Consider the following 18,574-nt stretch of genomic DNA (forward strand, 5'->3'; position numbering starts at 1 on the left):
ATTCCTTCCTTTGGCTATCCTGTGAAAGATATCGCTCACAGTATACTGTACATACTGGGTGCCAATCCATTGCGCAAACATACTACAGTTATTCTTGGAGAAAGCCCCTGTGTCCAGTCCACAAATAATCGTCTGCTTTGCAGGATCAGTGACGAATTACTGACGCATGCTTGTGGTTTACAGCCTCGCTAGGGGACTGTGGAATACTGACCCTTCAGCCATCAACTGTGTGAGAGCACATCTTCACACACGCTGTTATGTTATGTTATGTGGGAGAGATGTGGGAGGTGACTATAGAGATAGTGTTTAACGATTTGCGGGATTGTTGGACAGAATCTGGAGGAGTAGGCATGTAACGATATATCGTATATCGATATATATCGATATTATATCCCGACGATATGTATCGATTTATTAAAAAATAATATCGATTTTCTTTTTCTTTTTTTTGCCCCCCCCCCCCCAAAAAAAGTGAGCTGCAATCATATTCCATCATATTCACGTGCTTTTGGAGAGAAATGAGACAGACTCCATGCAGTCACTTTCAGTAGTAGAGGCCTGCAGAGGGGAGCTGTATGTGACACAGGTTATTGATGCTCATTAATATATCAAGGAAGGCAATTATGTTTCTGCACTGTCAAATAGGTCTACATCTATCCTAAGATGCCATCAAAGAAAAGAAGAAACTCAAGCTAGGTTTAAACATGAAAGCATGTTTACAGTTGTTGCACAGAACTTAAGTAATTTTACATGAAAGGTTTACTACATTACTTTTGCAATGTAGTTAAATAAAAATTGTGAAAAAAGCTTGGGGGGAAGATAAATCATTTGTCTGGAAAATAATTGTGTTGAAAAAATCGTATCGTGAACCTCGTATCGTGAGTTGAGTGTATCGTTACATGCCTAGGAGTAATATAAAAAAAATGTTTTTCAAAGGTCGGCCTCCTGGTGGCGCTATAACAGGCCGTTCTGGAAAATTGGGGCAGAGGTTCATCGTTGGCATCCAGGGAGTGTGTGCGCAAAATTTGGCATCGACGGGGTTAACGGTGCCGTAGATTAGCTGTACACGGACGGACGGACGGACGGACGGACACACACACGTACACACACACACGGACGGACACACACGGATATCAGGCCGTTGACTACAGTCCACCAGAGTCCTGGGCCTTCTTTTCCAGGTGTTTCCATGTCAGTCCACAGTGCTTGATGATGTCAGTCTCAAGGTCCTTGTGCAAGGTGCAAGGTGTTCTTTGGCCTTCCTCTCTTTCTTGTGCCTTGAGAGTTCCATCAAAGGGCGTGTAGTGTAGTGTAGTGTAGTGTAATGTTGGTTTTGGGCTTCTGCAGCATGTGGCCAATATCCAACACCCCATATGGGTCCCGCCAATTTGTACGTTTTAGTTTCTTCAAAACACACTTTTTGTTACAACTCCCAAAACTTGCACTATACATTATCTCTGGGGTCCTGTGATCAAGTTGTATCAGTCAAATTATTCACATTCCTTTCTTATTGGCTATCATTTGACTTCCAAAGTTTGGGGCCCTGGGTAGCCAACGCAGCCTGGTGTAGAGGAGCATACTTCATCATGTATATTACTAGAATTTCGCCGCCCTTCGGGCGGCTCATCCTAGTTCCGTTGCAGCGCAATGGGAAGAAGGAAATTGCGGGATGTGACAGACTCCACTTCATGTTTCAGCTGTGTTTTTAAACCCAGTATTGTGCCCTTTACATGTAGTAACGGATGGGTATTATTATTTGTTGTATTTTCACATCGAAGCAAATTAAATTAAAATAAGCACTACAATATTTGTAGTTACAATGAGGGCTACATGAGCCGAAGGGAGAGAAACACTTCGCCTCTCTCCAGTCCGTGCGTATCGTGCTGGTGGTGGCTGAATAACAACGGATCGCATCGCTGACTGACATAAACACACAGTTACAATTCAGAGGCACTTCAATAAGAAAACTCAACTAATAACGCTTGTGTGTGTTAATCTGCCCGATGCTGACGTTAGTATATAATGTTTAGATTGTTTTCCTCTTGGACATGCGTTTGTGGGCACAGTGGCAGGGGGTGAAACGCCGATTTGTCCCATGGTGTGCACTGCGCAACTGTGCAGTGTAAAACATGCTGAAATCAAACTACACACACACACTCACTCACTCACTCACTCAGTCACAAATCCTCCACAGTGTGAATACGTGTCTGCAGTGACACTGGTGCGAGGTTACAATGAGTCCGTGGTGTGGTGAGACTGGGAAAGAAATAATGCGCGGAAGAACTTGGCAGCCGACTGCGAGCGTTATGGCGATGAGATGGGCGCGTTCGGAAATACCGCACCGGAGCACACTTGCCTATTAGTTTGCATTGCACAGTGCGCTCAGTGCGATATTTCCGTGTGTGTGTGTGTGTGTGTGTGTGTGTGTTTGGTTACAAAGGCAAAAGTTGTGACTCACAGTGCGAGCTACAAAACATATAAACCTATTGAAATTATTACCCAAACCCCAACATACGGCTGATGTTAGTCATTGCGTGTCACCTGCCGGAAAAAGGAAGTGTCTGCTGTCACTTTATGACCCGCCACCCGTTTGCACCAAGAAGACAAGGTGACGAGTGTGTCTGCACAAACATCGGTGCCAAGAAAGTGCCTAAACATGAGTGTGTGCGCTCAGGAATGTCTGTGTGCCAGTAATTTACTCGTATTTGTTACTTTGTGTTCGGTGATCAGATGTATACTGTGTGCTACCGTGGTATAATCTGACTGTTATTATTAACATACTCTAATGCAGAAGTTTATCACGTAACTAACTCAAATTTAACTTCTTTTCTGTTCAAGCCTCAGTTCTACTAACCTAATTAGAAAATAGAGGGAACTAAACAAGGGCTATATCACAAACACAATGACAATGTTATGTCAACCATACATCCAGTATCCTACCGAAATGTTTTTGTTTCGGGTTTCATACAGTTTCTTTGTCTGAGAGGAGTTTCAGTCCATCTTTTCACGGACTGATTTGAAAGAATCTAGGTTACAGACAGTATAATGATAAAATGCTGTATATGTGTGTTATTGTTATATGAGTAAGACAGAAAGGGAGGGGGAGAGAGAGGAAAAGTGACAAAAGACACAGATATTACTACCGTCTGAAAGATAGCCCAGGTCAGACTGTTATTGTTATAGCCGTTAGCCTGTGCTTACAGCTGTAGGTCACTTGTAGGTGTTTATGTAATGGAAAGTGTCCTACAAACATTTCCTGTCCCACATAGAATATGGTTCTCTCGCTCTCTCTCTCGTCTTTTTCCCATATGTCCTCATACTCCATACTCTATCCTCTGCCAGTGCCTTTGTCCAATCTGCCTCATCTCATGGTGTTCATGTGAATAATCAGGGTTCAGGTCGGGCCTGAATCTTAATGTTCCAAATGCTTATAGGGGTGTGGTTGTTTGAATGATTTTCTTTGTTTTAAAGCTAAGTCTAAAGCCAACAGTGGCACCCCACCCCCCTTGATATTGTCTTTGGGGTGGACTAGTGGTAACTGTTCATATTACTTAGGGCCGGCTATTACTGACTAAAAACAGGTTTTCACAGGAGTCTCTGCTTTTGGCTGCTAGCCGGTCTATTATACATCCAGAACACAGTCTTAGAACAATAGAGAGGCAGTAATATGCCACACATTGTGTCATTTATGACTTTAAAACTGAATAATTGTTTGTTTTGGGTGGTGGCAGTGGATTCCGTTAAATAGACAGAAGACCGAAGATGCTTATTCGATGTTGGTTGTAATTTTATGTGTGTATACATTCATTATGCATTCTGCATATTAACAGCGCTTGACATAAGTCAGCACTGTTTCATTTCCCCCCAATTTAACAATTTGTTCCTAGCTTTGGGCATTTTACCTTCTTGCTTGCATCCACAGATTTCTCCTTGGACAAATTGTGTCCAAAATAACTCCCTACAGTATTTCATTTTGTGCCAGAGTGCACTGTACCCTATATAGTGGATTTTTATCCCACAATGCACCGTAAAAGAAAAAATAACTAGAAGAGTACAGGTCTCCGCCAGGTCAGGTAGGTTATTGTGGGACAGCAATGTTCGGAATTCAGTCATTATAGAGTTGAGTGGAATCTGTAGAAGTTGAGGGATTAATGTTGAAGTTATTGCACAGACATGCAAACTTTAGATGGCAATCTTGGCCAATCAGGATGGAACTGGAAATATATATGACAGATCTGTCTTGATCACATGACTGTAGAGATAATGTGTACTGATTTGCGTGATGTTTGGACAAACTGTAGGAATAATATAAAAAAAAAGTGTTTTAGCAAAAACCGGGCTGCTGGTGATGTTATAATTTGCCAATTTGAAAAGGGTGGCATTTCTTCATTAGCCTAGTGGGAATGTGTGTGCAAAGGTTCACGCCAATGAATCAGACGTTCATGATTTGAGGCATTTTATTACTACTCCTGCAAACTTTAAATGCCAATCTTCGCTAATCAGGATGTAATATGAACAATCGGACAGATACGACTTGATTACACTACAGAGATTTTGTTTTGCAAAAAGTGGGCTCCTGGTGGAGTTATAACAGGCCAATGTGAGAAATGCGTGGCAGAGGTTTTTCCTTGACCTCTAGGGAGTGTGTGATCTCTAGGGAGTGATCACGCTGATCGGTCAAGTTATAGCTAAAAATGCAAAGCGGCCTGTTATAGTGCTACCATGAGGCTGATTTTGAAACATGTAGGGTAGAATTTCTTCCTTGGCCTATAGTGGGAATGTGCGTGCAAAGTTTCACGGCAATCGCACGCAGCGTTCATGATTTGAGGCATTTTGTTCAACCACTCCTGCAAACTTTGGGAGCCAATCTTGGCTAATCAGGATGGAATATGACAAATCGGACAGATCCGTCTTGATCACATGACTATAGAGATAATGTGTGCTGATTTGCATGATGTTTGGAAAAAGTAATAGCCAAAAATGTGTTTTACTAAAGTCTGCCTGCTGGTGGCGCTATAATAGGGCAATGTGAAAATTTGACAACTGGTAGGGAGTGTGCGTGCACAGTTTCACGCCTATCGATCCAACGGCGGCAGAGATTAGCTGTTCAGACGGTGGACGAACACACACATACACACGGACACACAGACACGGGCGAAAACACAGTCTTGGCCACACCTTCAGCCTGGCTGAGACAAAAATGATATCATCATGTTTTGTTTTGTTTTTGGCCATTGAGTTCACTATTTAGTTTCCTACATAGGGAGTAGTGGGAGAGAACTCCTGCTAAGTGCAGTGTATGGACTGCTTTTCAATGGCCCTGTGGGTGATGGGTTAAACAGGGTGAAGAACAATCGACTGTCATGTCAGGACTATCAGGTAACGGTTACCATGGGCAACAAAAACAAGCATGTCCTAGGTGGGGGGAGTCTACTTACTCCTCCTCCAGTGGGAGTGGCTTATACCAGGGAAGGTTGCCTCCCTGAATCTAAATGAAACCACCCTGTGGAATGCAGCACACAGTCCTCCCGTATACACACACAATCTCAGTCACGTAAGTCGAGAAATCAGTGCTCCTTCCTGTTTTTCACCAGTTCCGTCTTTCTGTCTGCCTGTTTCATGTTTGGATAGTCCGGGCCGAATGGGAAGTTCAGGGAAAGAGTTTGCCAGAGGAGAGCTGTGACTGTGAGGCTGGTTAAAAAGGACGGGTCAAGAAGAGTCCATTTGAAGTACAACATTCAGGGGGGTTGACCGTACCGTGGGATTAGCCCCCGGGGGTATCTGATAGTGGCAATGGGAGTTTGTGGATGGTGTTCTTGTGGTTGAGGCAGGCAAGACGTGCAAGGAGGACGTGCAAGTGTCTTGCATTTAAAAGGCGTGAGGAGGATACTTTAGACCTGGCCAGCGAGTTGGACTAGTTTTGGCGACTCCACATGAGGAACTGAGGAATCCTGATGGATTTCAGGCTTACAGGCTCCTGACGAATAAACATCACACACAAACAGGCACACACGACTGGGCTCCCTCTCACACACACATCAGTGGGAGAGGAGAGGGTTTTGGCGGAGCATGGAAGCACTGAGGGATTCTATTCTGCATTTGACTTTTCAGATGTCTACGTACAAGAGAGCCACCCTGGATGAGGAAGACCTGGTGGACTCCACAGGTGACGATATCTACCCATCATCACCCATGCAGGTAAATGTCTACACACTACAGTGACTACACAGTTGACTTTGACACAACATGCCACATGACTTCCATGTTGTAAAATCAGTGCTGCTTCTTGCAATATTGTTGAATTCAACACTCAAACAAGTGGACGTGCGATTTGTTGACTCTCACTCACTCGCACTCTGCATTAAAGATGTATATTGTGACTGGCTGCCAACTTTGTCTTAATGGCTATTGTATGTATCTAACTATCTATGTGGCCGTTATGGAATGTTATGTATATAAAGTATAAACATGTGTTTGTGTTGTTATAACAGAGTATGTTTTCATAGATGTAGTCTTATAACTTCCGCAGGAAACCTCCCGAACACAAGTACAACACAGACCACCTGGGTCATCTGAATACTACCAAAACATGGTCAAGTTAACAGCTCAGACATGCACGGACTGCCTTTGTCATACTTTATTTATTTTTTATACTATCCTGTAGTATTTCTGCCATATCAGTAGTCTCGGGTATCTTTAAAAGTCAACTGTAAAGGAATTTAGGCTAAACAAACATTTTCTAACTGAGACACATGTCTTTTTAAGGTGTTCTTTCTTGCATATGTTCCACAGGCCTAGGGTCCACCCATAAAGCACCATGTAAACCCTCAGATCAAGTTAAAATGTTGCAATTATAGCTAGAGGTTTTCTTTTTACACAAACCATGATAAGCTGTCAGCCAGGCTATTGCCAGGTCATAATTACAAAATCACTATTGTGCTATTGTACAACAGTGACTCTTTTGTGTTGTCTATCTATGTGACACTCACATCTGTTGTTTATTATTGCAGCCAAACTTTGTTTTCTGTTGCAAAACTCCTGACTCAAATATCTGAATAGTACATGTAGTTCAGTTAACCAATTCCTTTGGTGTATCAAAATTGTGTATGTAATAATTATGCTATTGCTCACTCGCCTTGAAATTAACATCACTTTTGAGGCCCATGTTATGACGAGCTACATCGCCGAAGCCAACCTGCAAAACGGATGCTTGGAACAGCTCTATCTATGATATGATGTTTGACATGCTGGGAGGAGCTTGCATGTTTTCGTATTGCTTATTGCCGTACTAGTGTTTTATGATATTTTACCAGTTGTTAGCAACTACGTTTTATGACATTTCATCATGAGTCAGTTATGCGTCAGCCATAATTCTTCATTGATACAGCACATGTCTGCAGCACACTTAGTCATCACTGAATATCACAGTTAACCTAAAATAGTCAGCCAAAACTTTTGTCTAGACTTTTTTCTTCGACGTTGACATTCTAAGTCATAGCTGCAACACCCATTTCCTTCCATAGTTATTAGGCTGACATTAGCGGTGCCTTTTTGTCCTTACAGTTTAGGTGATGGTTATCTAGACATGCTGGTAACTCACTCGTTGTCCATATATTGAAATTCTTAGGAATAAGCCCTTGAGATGCAGCATCTTGTTTTCGAGGAGTCCTATACACCGCAGTAAACACAAAATACAAAACAGAAAATATCAACCAGACCAAAACACAACACATAAGACAATACAAAAGAGTATTTTGTCCTTTTCTATGTCAGCGTCCATGGGTAAGCTCAATATCCCTTTGGTTCATTTGCAGGCATTTGGGCCATTAGAATAAAGCTAATGTTGTTGTGTCTAGCTCTAGGATCCTCCCCCACTCTCAACAGAGTGTCCCAAGAAGTCATTTGAGCAGAGCTGCTTGTGAAAAGCACCAGTGGAAAGTCAAAGTGACACGGTTAGCATAGTGTGCCATGGGGCTAGTGGTGTGATTGTTTGTCTTGTCATGGCAACCATCTGGCCCATGACATTGTGTGTGTGTGTGTGTGTGTGTGTGTGTGTGTGTGTGTGTGTGTGTGTGTGTGTGTGTGTGTGTGTGTGTGTGTGTGTGTGTGTGTGTGTGTGTGTGTGTGTGTGTGTGTGTGTGTGTGTGTGTGTGTGTGTGTGTGTGTGTGTGTGTGTGTGTGTGTGTGTGTGTGTGTGAGAGACACCACAAGTTATTATTTTGTATTGTTTACTACGACACTCTTTCTTCATTGAAATAATTCATGGTTTGAAGAGTTGGAGTTTGTTGCACTTTTTTTTTAATAAATCAAATTGTGCAGATGGATTTTGGACTGAGGCCGATTCTAAAAATGGCTTCTAAATCCTGACCTAAGTTTTCTGGAAAACCTCAAAAATGTATATAGCGGCATCAAATGTTTGTATTTTTTGAATACTGTACAGAACCCCAAAAGTGGTTCCCGTCCGGAAGGGTAGGGTTACAACAAAGGGGTTCCCGCCTATAATGGGCAAAGTATTTTATATAATGTACAAAGTTTTAGCTTTTTATTATATGTACAGAACACAATGGCTTTTGGTCCGCTATTATCATTTGGCCCGGAATAACATCGAGGAACTGAAGTACAATTAAGTCCAGAATTCAACAGATTTTTCTCCCCTTTGCTTTCCCATTTTGCTGTGGTTTTCACAGTGTGCGATCAAGTGTGTGGGTGTGAACCACAGGAGCCTTGGCAGAGAGTTACTCTCAATTATGTTAAGAAATACACCCCCAACATAGAGAGCTCCACAGGATTAGGAAACCCACCGTGGCTTTGCCATTTAAGTTGCCCACATTCAGTTTGACTTTTGAACTCTCAGCTTAGCCAATCAAAGTAAATCTAATTCCGACACAAAGGTAGGGGTTAATTGATTTTCATCTGCTCTGTGTGGAATACAAGATGAGGTCTAGCCAGTTTCACCCCCTCTTTTCCAGCAGCATGTCTTGACATTTCATTACGGAGCATTAAGTAATCAGTGGTCCGTGGAAGACGTGGCCCTTGGAATTATACCAGCATGAAGGCATCGAAACGCGAGGCTATAACGCATCCATATGTATTGTAAGCTTGTAGAGCTGCTATTTCAGTCATTTATTGAACATTTCTGAAATGTTCATGAATTTGTATTTATTTGTTTGTTTGTTTGTTGTTTTTATCATAAAGAAACACGAACACTCCTGCATTGCCCAAATGCCAGGTTGACTTGAAAGAGGTTAAATAAATACTATCATAATCTACTCAAAGTGTAATTGCAAATTTATTAAAAGTAACAGAAGGTCATCTAGTATAAGGCTGTCTCAACTGGGTGCATGTGTTTGGTCTGACGTACTAACAGTTCGACAGGCCTTTCTGTGTGGAGTTTGCATGTTTTCCCTGTGTCCACCTTCACAAAAACATGCAGTAATTCTGGTCTCTAAAACTGCCTCCCCTGGCCTGATGGAGGGGAAAGGAACTGGTTGGAATAACGTGTGCCTTTCACGCTGTCCCCCCTATCAGGTGAAAAGAAGCGGCTTTGACTCCTCATGCATTGAAGGAAGCATTAGGTCAGTCCGTTGCTCTCCCCAGGTTGGCAAAGGGATCGTAGAGCCCAGGATTACATTAGATAATTGGTGAAATAATTGGTTTCAAAATCGTGGGATAAATATATATAAAAAAATAAATTGTCCAAAAATGTTGCTCTGTGTCATCATCAAGTATTGCATTAATGGTGCTTGGTGCCCGCTCCAGGAAATGCCTGTTTCAGTTTCTGGACTGTTTTATCTGAATTACTGTATTCAGTAAAGAATATCATGACTGACCGTTGAGCTGGGGGGGGGAAACACCACAATAGTCCCGCCCCCTTTTCCTGACGACGCCAGGCCCAGGAAATAGTTCCCAATGCATTTTTCCCATAGACATTTCAAAACGTATTTATTTAAAGACCTTATAAGCGTCGTACAAAGCCAACTCTTGTCGTGACAAATCATGACAAACACAATATTTTGGACCAAACAAATAATTACTTATTTGTTCAGCCCGAAAAATTGTGTTTGTTTGTTATGATTTGTCACGACAAGAGTTGGCTTTGTCCGCAGCGTAAACGTCTTTAAATAAATACTTTCTAAAAAGTCTATGAGGAAAATGAACGGGGATTTATTTTCCGGGTCTCTCGAGGGGGGCGGCACTGCGACGCTCTATTGTGTCTTAATTACAATGACAATGAGGCCTTGTCGGCTCCTCTTTCCTTCTGTGACGTTTAGCCACACGATACAGTACATTTGTGAGACACCTGTACGGCCTGCAAAAGACTTTTGAGTGGCTCTTGGAAACATTCCAGAATGAAATACAGTACATAAATACTCTCTGGCAGGCTTTACTGTATACTTTAATTATGTTAGATATTTGCCAGAGGCTGCACTAAACGCTCATTTAAGAATATTTGCGTGAAACTCTTAAACACCAATTATAAATCCCATTACAACTGGGACCAGGTTACCTACTGTAGTATGCCAGTAATAGAGGCAGTGGGGGTTTGTGGTGTTGTGTTTGAGAGATTCAAGACTTCACTGCAAGTGCAAGCGTAAATGTGTTGCATTTGAAAGGTTAGATCCTTGTCAGCGAGCTAGAGTAGCTTTGCATGATTTACAGTAAAAAAATAAAATAAATGCTGGGTGCATACTTAGTTTAGACTAGTCATTGGTTAGATATGGGTTAGGTTTAGGTGTGCTGCCCCATGGGAGGTTAGGTTTAGGGTGAGGGTTTGAGATAGGTTGTAGTTGTGCATTAGCTCTTTAACATGCATTAGTCTCTTAAAATACTCTCTTTAACCTCCCAGTTTAAGGGTTTGTCTCATGTATGTGTCCCCCACTTTTCCCAATTATGGTATTTTTGCCAAAATATGTTTCACACATTACATTCACACAGACACACACACATTCACACAGACACACACACATTCACACAGACACACACACATTCACACAGACACACACACATTCACACAGACACACACACATTCACACAGACACACACACATTCACAAACCTATGTTGGAGGAAACCATGCACGGCACCAACATGCTCATCAGGATCAGTTAGGGGTTCAGTGTCTTGCTCATGGACACTTTGACAGTAACACAGGGGGAGTCCGGGATTGAACCGTGAACCTTCCAGTACAGGGAAGCCACGCCAAGCTGTTAGAGACAGCTTGTTTGGATGCATGAGAACCGTGTAGAAGTCTTGTGTGGAAGATGTCAGATGTCGGCTCATTAAAAAAAGTAGAACAAAAAATCTAGCATCTCTCCAAACAAAATGCTACTGTTTACCAAATAGCAGCAGCCTATCAAGGCAGCAATGTCCTTGCTGTGCCTCAGGTGTTTGTCCTCGTGTTGACTTGCAGTTGCTGCATGATTTCATTCGCTTTCAGTCACAAGTTAGCTGTACAAGTATTTTGGGACAACTCCTCCCTTACGCCATGTCCTAGTCTGGCGCTGAGGCATGCACAATCAAACCCTTTTATATTCAAGGGTTATATTGTAGTTCAGCTTTGTAGTATGAAGGTGATTGACAATCGCCTTCATACTACAAAGCTGAACTAGAAGAGCAGGAAGAATAGAATATTGTGTGCCCTTTTAATATAATAGACTATGATGCATAAGGATTTGTACCTTGAAACCCGAACCTATCATCCACACTCTCTGAAACATTTGAACTATGAAAGACATTTTCCAAACTGCAAATTGAATAGACTGAGATTGCAACACGTTCACCTTAGTTTTTTTTCCTATTTTTAAATTGACTATTTGGGTCGGCGGGTTTGAATCATGTTGAATTGAACCTGTAACATTTAAATGGTTGTATTAATACAAGTGCGTGTGCGCACCTGCAGGTAACTCTCCGGGATGGCCATGCTCCTAAATGCTGGACACAGAAGACACAGATTGAGAAGAAGCTTCTGGTTGGAGTGTGCCTTCTGTCAGTTGCCTTGTTCATATCTCTCATCACCACAGGGATCTTCTACAAACAGAGTGAGTTGAAATGATTGCCAGGTGACATGCTTGTTGACACAATGCTGACAGAATTATTAGGAGGCAGCTGAAATGTAACACTCGGAGGCTAAATGCAGAATACACTTGAAAGCTTATTGCGCAAACCATTAGGAAATCTATGAAATCAACTGTGCTCCTGAGAGCCATGAACGCTTCATTCCAGCTGTTAAATCTACTTCAATTGAAAGAGATTATGGGGGGAGGAAATGGGTCAAGACAACTGAGCCATGACTTGTGCAAAGGCATCAAACTCGATATTAAGGTGTTCATTACATGTTTGTACAATTGATTATGTATTGAGTCTGTGTACTGATCACACATTTAGTGTAGCCTGCTACACTAAACACAACCAAGAGGCTGTCCTTTGAATAAGATTATTCGTCATGCAAAAATGACTTGTGGGTTTAACGTCACCTCCAGTCAAACTCCTCATCGTTGGTTTCCTCATATTTGCTAAGGGAAACTAAATGCCACTTCCGTCCATTATTCCACCCTTGACAAATCACACTTTTCCATAATGAAAGGAACAACAATAGATGCTCCTTAGGGCGCTAACCTGATCTCCTCTCAGACCTTTGTCTTTGTCTCTATTTTAGGCCATATACGGTCTGACACAGGAAATTGTTTCAGCACGTCATTGAGCTCTCTAGTATAGGTCACCTACCGTAAGAGCTGGGTTACTTGTCCTCAATTGTATTCCATACTTTATCAAGAGTTACTTGAAGTAGAAAAAAAAGGCTCTAAAGGGGCTGACACAACACATGGTGGGGTGAAGTGGAGCGATGCTTCACTAGTTTAATAGCTGCACGTGTGCCCGCACATGCATGGACATCGACGTGCGTACCAGTGTGTGTCTACCTTGCGTATCAATCAAAAACAACCATTCGCTTTCATACCTCTTACCAGCTATCTTTCCAAAAACTGGTGAGTGTCAACAGCGTGAATTAACATAGGAAGGACCCTGGCTGGATGTGTGTCAATGGTCCATTGCGTGACCTGCAGTTAGATGTTCTGTCTGAAGCAGTCCAAAGAGAACGTTTGGATAACAGTGGCTGACGCATTCATGAACTAATTAAATTACAAGAGGTCTGCAAGGTAAAAGCACATGACAACAAGTATCCCCATTATGCAAGTAAATAGAATACATTTTGAAATTGTGGGTTAATAAATAAAGAGGTTACTTCAATCGACGATCGCTCATGTGCGTGTGTATGCACGAGCGTGTGTACATGCAATGATGTGAAGTTCAAGGATCAAGCTTCAAGTTCAAGAGCTCAGCTTTGCCGGTCGAAATGCAAACACAACAGAAAGAGAGTACTCTCTGAGCGTGCACATGTGTGTGCGTGCATGCGTTAGTGTTACCGAACCTCGCTTGTTCCATTTTGGTCATTGCGGTTAAAATCATTAATAATTCTTGTGCAATTATGGTGACAAAGTGGCCTCACATGACGCGCACCATTGATGCGAACGTCACTGACACGAGCGTCACTGGTGCTTTAACTGTCAGGACCTTTATACTTCAACAGACATTTTAAAATATTGTTCCGAAAAATGTGGAGTTGAAACGGCTTCACATGCAAAACAAGCTAGTTTTCAATTTAGACAGAATGTGCTGAATGTGCTTACAGGCCAAACATTATTATACCTCAGAACATATCCAAAATGTCCATACTCGGTTCCCAAACAACAAAGAATGACCAAAAGCCACTCACATAGTTTCTTCCCAAAAAGCTCTTGAATATTCCAGATACCATATCATACAAAAGACACCATGGTCTATTATATTCTATCCTCACTAAGAAAAAAACATTCAGGCTGTAATCCAAGCACAAAAGCAAAGCAATGCTAAAGTCTCAAAGGACAGATTTGGCTTGCGGTTATGAAAGCCACAAAGGTTGGCTTCTGCATTCTGTTCTGGGCAAGGTTTTCTTTTTTTTTTTTTACCATCAAAAGATAACAGCAATTGTACATCGGTTTCCATCCCTATCAAGGCAAGTACATTTGATTTATAAAGCATTTAAAAACAACAAATGTTGACCAATGCTATACAACAAAAGTTAAATCAGTTAAAAAGATGCATAACAATTATATCTACACCAATCATCAATATTGTTACAAACAATACATCAACATATCAAGACTGTGGTATATGGAAAGATGGTGCATTGCATCTTCACAGTTTTACTGTGGGATAAAAACATCGCAATCCCCATTTGACTGCCTAGTTTTTCATTAACCTTTTGAAGAACCACCCTGCTTCATGAAAATCCGCCTTAAAATGGTGTGATCGTTGTTCGTCGTGTTGAAGAATAATCCAAACTGCCGATCAACAACAAAGAGCGAAGGAGGAACACTCCCGTAGCGCACTTCCATTGCAATAGGAATGCATTGGGCCTCAATTTCCCAGAAGCCCTAGCAAGCCAGTGTGACTGTTTTTCCGGTTACGTCATCCGAACGCGTCACCTATCCCACTCTGTCAGAGGGAAACCATGCAAGTCTTAAAACGTATAAAGAAACTGCGAATTAGGGGGCACGGTGGCACAGTCGTTAGTGCTGTCGCCTCACAGCTAGAAGGTCCTGGGTTTGATTCCCGCTGGGGACGCTGTGGGCACTGAGGGTGTGTTCTCTCCTCCGCGTCATCAGTGCCCATACCCAAGTCGGGGTTGGCGAAAGGGCCTTTCTGTGTGGAGTTTGCATGTTCTCCCCGTGTCCCCTAGGGTAGGTACCCTGATAAAAAACATGCAGTAATCCTGGTCTCTAAACTACCTCCCCCTGGCGGGCCGGGGAGCCTGATGGAGGGGAAAGAAACTGGTCGCAATAACGTGTTCCTTCCACACGCTACGTCCGTCCGCGGAAACTCCCCCCTGTCATGTGAAAAGAAGCAGCTTGGACTCCTCATGCATAGAAGGAAGCATGAGGTCAGTCCGCTGCCCCCCCCCCCCCCCCCCCTTCCCCCAGGTTGGCAGAGGAAGTGTAGCGCCCAGGATTACATTAGATAATTGACACTGGGTGAAAAAATGGGTTGCAAAATCGTGGGATAAAAAGAAGGGAAAAAAACGGCGATTTGCCGAATTAAACAATGAAATCATAACTTGTGTAACTCGTGAATGGGAGGGTAACTCTGATGGATCATGTGTACTTGCACGTGTTGGTGTGACAGCAGAAGAGGTCCCATGGGGTCGGGAATGTAGAGGTACAAGGACCTGCCGCTCTTGGCCTCACTCTCATCTACTGTTAACAATTACAGAGGGTTGATGATAATTGAACTGTAAGAATCTGGAAAGCAAGAGAGCCCTTTACCCACAGCCAACTCATTATTTCTGTGGGACTGTAAAAAGAAGTTGGTTCTCTCCGGCATCAATATCTTGGATTATTTTTTTATTTTTATTTGTTTAACCTTTTAGAGAGTTATGGGTTCCAGATGGTATGAAAAGATCCCTATCTGTTTGGATCTCCCACCATGCTCGCTGCACCTCCAATTTGTATAAAGGTTTGAAGATTAGTGTTGTCTATATAAGTGTTGTCTATATAAACAGGCTGACGTACAGGCTCTGCAAGAGAAGAATGTGTCTAGAGAGAGTGTGGAAACGAGTTAGAAATGCCCTCCTCTCTAACATGGAGGTCCCCGGACCCCTATACTGTAACCACAGGGTTACAGTATAGGGGCGACTTGGGGCGACTGTGGCTCAAGAGGTAGAGCAGGTCGTCCAATGATCCATGGGTCGGCGGTTCGAATCCCGGCTCCTCCTGTCTACATGTCGAACTGTCCTTGGGCAAGACACTGAACCCCAAATTGCTCCCGATGTGCTGGTTGGTACCTTGCATGGCTTCCGCCGCAATCGGTGTATGAATGTGTGTGTGAATGGGTGAATGTAATGCACATGTAATGCACAATCTATGTAAAGCGCCTTGGAAGGCGCTATATAAATGCACCATTTACCATTTAACCACCAACTGCCTAAGGTGACGGTTGCATTTACAGTTACCAAGATATATTATAAACTACAAATGTATGTGAATGTGAAACCGAATGGTGCTGAAAAACAGTGTCTGTGATCAGTTTGCTATCCCTGCATCAACAAATGTCAAATGTATTAAAACATCCATTTATTTGAATCCCTCTCCCTTGTTTCCAGCTCACCCTGGCCTATGCTTGACAGAGCCATGTATAACAGTGGCCAGCACGGTGATGGGAAATCTGGACCGCACCGTGGACCCCTGCCATGACTTCTACAACTTTGCTTGCGGTGGATGGGTGAAGAACAACCCCCTTGCTGAGGGCAAATCTCGTTCGGGTCCTTTCAGTAACCTCTGGGAGCACAACATGCTTGTAATGAAGACTTTATTGGGTAAATGGGTCTTGTCACAGTGTAGCTGTCCTCTGCTGCACTTGCTTACAGTAAAGATCTAGTATGTGCACCGGCTTGATTTTCATTGTTTTGTTTGGTTTTGTATCCTTTCTTTTACAGAAAATACTACGATGAAAGGTCTGAGTGAAGCTGAAGAAAAGGCCCAGAGGTATTACCAGGCCTGCATGAACGAGGCCAAAATCGAGGAGTTGGGGGCTCAGCCGTTGCAAGAGCTCATCAATCAGGTGCTTTCATTTACTAAAGGCGATGTCCTCATCCTGTATCAACTCTAAATGGTTTCAATTTATTTGGCATTTCTCCAGAGAAAATGTATTTTCTTGTAAATTGGCTCCACATAGTGTACATCTCTGCGTATGTGAGCAGCTGCTACGAGCGTCTCTCTAACGTTCTCCTTGTTTCAGACAGGAGGATGGGCCCTTAATGGTCCCTGGAAGAAAGATAACTTCCAAGAGGTTCTGCGCACTGTGTCGGCCAACTACCGCACCTCGCCATTCTTCACCGTGTTCATCAGCACTGACTCCAAGAACTCCAACAGTAACATAATCCAGGTGAGGTAGTTGATCATCGGGCATGTGCCAATGCAATTCTTTAAAGATTGTATTGTAAATTAGGTTCTTGGTTGAGTTAAAATTATAGTCTTTACTCTAAACTCATCTGGTTGAATTTTCTTTAGACTTTCCTGAAAATAAAGTCTTCATTTGCATCTTGTGAATGCTCGTAGTGGGTTTTGAACTGCAAGTCATAAGATATTTCTCTTAATTGTAGGTTGACCAGTCAAGCCTTGGATTACCCTCAAGGGATTACTACCTCAACAAAACAGCCAATGAAAAGGTAATGAATTGTTTGGTTGTAGTGTTTTGTTGTAAATAAGCCCCTTTTACACAGCCTGTGGTGTTCTGCTGTTGAGCCGGCAGTAGAGGTAATCAGTCACTGAGCCCAATGTAAAAGTGCAGCTGACAGGACAAGGATGTGATCTAAAGTCTGTGCACCTTTTGGCTTTGAACTGCTCCCTGTTTATCATACATTTCTCTTTTAATGTATTTCTGATCGCACAAGTTGCTTGCACAAGTCATTGTAATGTTAAGCATCAACATTACCGCGCCGCGGTACAAAGGCACAAATTAATTCCGAAATGTGGATGGCAGAAAATCCACCAAGGACAGCGATCCTAGAATCCGATTTATGGAGGCTTGAAAATCCTCCTTTCAACTGCTTTGCACTGAATATATTTTCAATCCCATAGTTGGAACGGTGGGGCTATACCGGACCAATGTTAAAAGCTTCCGCAGGACTAAACCATTATACGGAGTATACGTTGCATATATACAGACGTGGGATATGACGCCACCTAGCGTTGATGTACGTATATATACGGACTTGGGGAAAAAAATAGTTAATGATGGACTTTTTTAGGCTACTATTGTGGGATATCTGTATAAAAGTGGCTATGTCTGCTACACTGTAAATATTATTGTACTGTAGGAACATTGTTAAGAGGCAACCAAAACAGTCTGGTTGGGGGAAGTATTAGATAAAATAAGCAAATATAAAAAACCCTGATGCAGAGTCCGAATCGGACGAGAATAATACTAACTTAAAGTACTTATGTGGTGTAAAACACGCACGCACGCATGCACGCACACACAGACATACACACACTATATTTCATTTAGAGTTTATATCCCAAGGGGTCATTGTAGACTTTACCCCACTTAAACAGAAAATTAAGAACTAATAAGAAATGTCTCAGGTTCCAAGGGAATAACTCTGTGTTTGTAGTAGTCTGTATTTACATAAGCTTATTGTCTTAATTGAATTTAATCAATGTCCGCTGCTAACACCCCCACCTCTGGCTCTGGCAACTTTGCAGTATCTGACGGCATACCTGGACTTCCTGGTGGAGTTGGGAGTCCTTCTAGGAGGCTCCGAGCAGACGTCTAGAACGCTGATGCAGGAGATTGTGGACTTGGAAATCAACCTAGCCAACATCACTGTTCCCCAGGAAGAGAGAAGAGACGAGGAGCTCATTTACCACAAGATGGAGGCCAGGGATCTGGCGGTGAGTAGCAACCGTGTGACCACATTATCAAATGATTACAACTGCACACATTAGTAATCACAACCATACGATATGTTCATACAAGAG

General features: G+C 42.5%; 1 protein-coding gene across 3 annotated transcripts in view; it reads left to right on the forward strand.

Moving 5' to 3' along the window:
- The window catches only part of ece1 (endothelin converting enzyme 1), a 38,897-nt gene that overhangs the window by 4,834 nt on the left and 15,489 nt on the right, over positions 1 to 18,574 (forward strand). For 2 of the 3 annotated variants that reach the window (XM_079511210.1, XM_079511209.1), the window contains 7 exons: positions 6,112 to 6,198; positions 11,899 to 12,037; positions 16,195 to 16,407; positions 16,528 to 16,652; positions 16,830 to 16,976; positions 17,194 to 17,259; positions 18,299 to 18,487. In XM_079511210.1, the coding sequence (XP_079367336.1) occupies positions 6,112 to 6,198; positions 11,899 to 12,037; positions 16,195 to 16,407; positions 16,528 to 16,652; positions 16,830 to 16,976; positions 17,194 to 17,259; positions 18,299 to 18,487 (966 nt within the window). Of the gene's footprint in view, positions 1 to 5,564; positions 6,199 to 11,898; positions 12,038 to 16,194; positions 16,408 to 16,527; positions 16,653 to 16,829; positions 16,977 to 17,193; positions 17,260 to 18,298; positions 18,488 to 18,574 lie in introns of those variants that run through there. The other variant, XM_079511208.1, reaches the window with a different exon arrangement.

Source organism: Electrona antarctica (genome assembly GCF_951216825.1).
Source record: "Electrona antarctica genome assembly, chromosome: 9".
NCBI classification, from domain to species: Eukaryota; Metazoa; Chordata; class Actinopteri; order Myctophiformes; family Myctophidae; genus Electrona; species Electrona antarctica.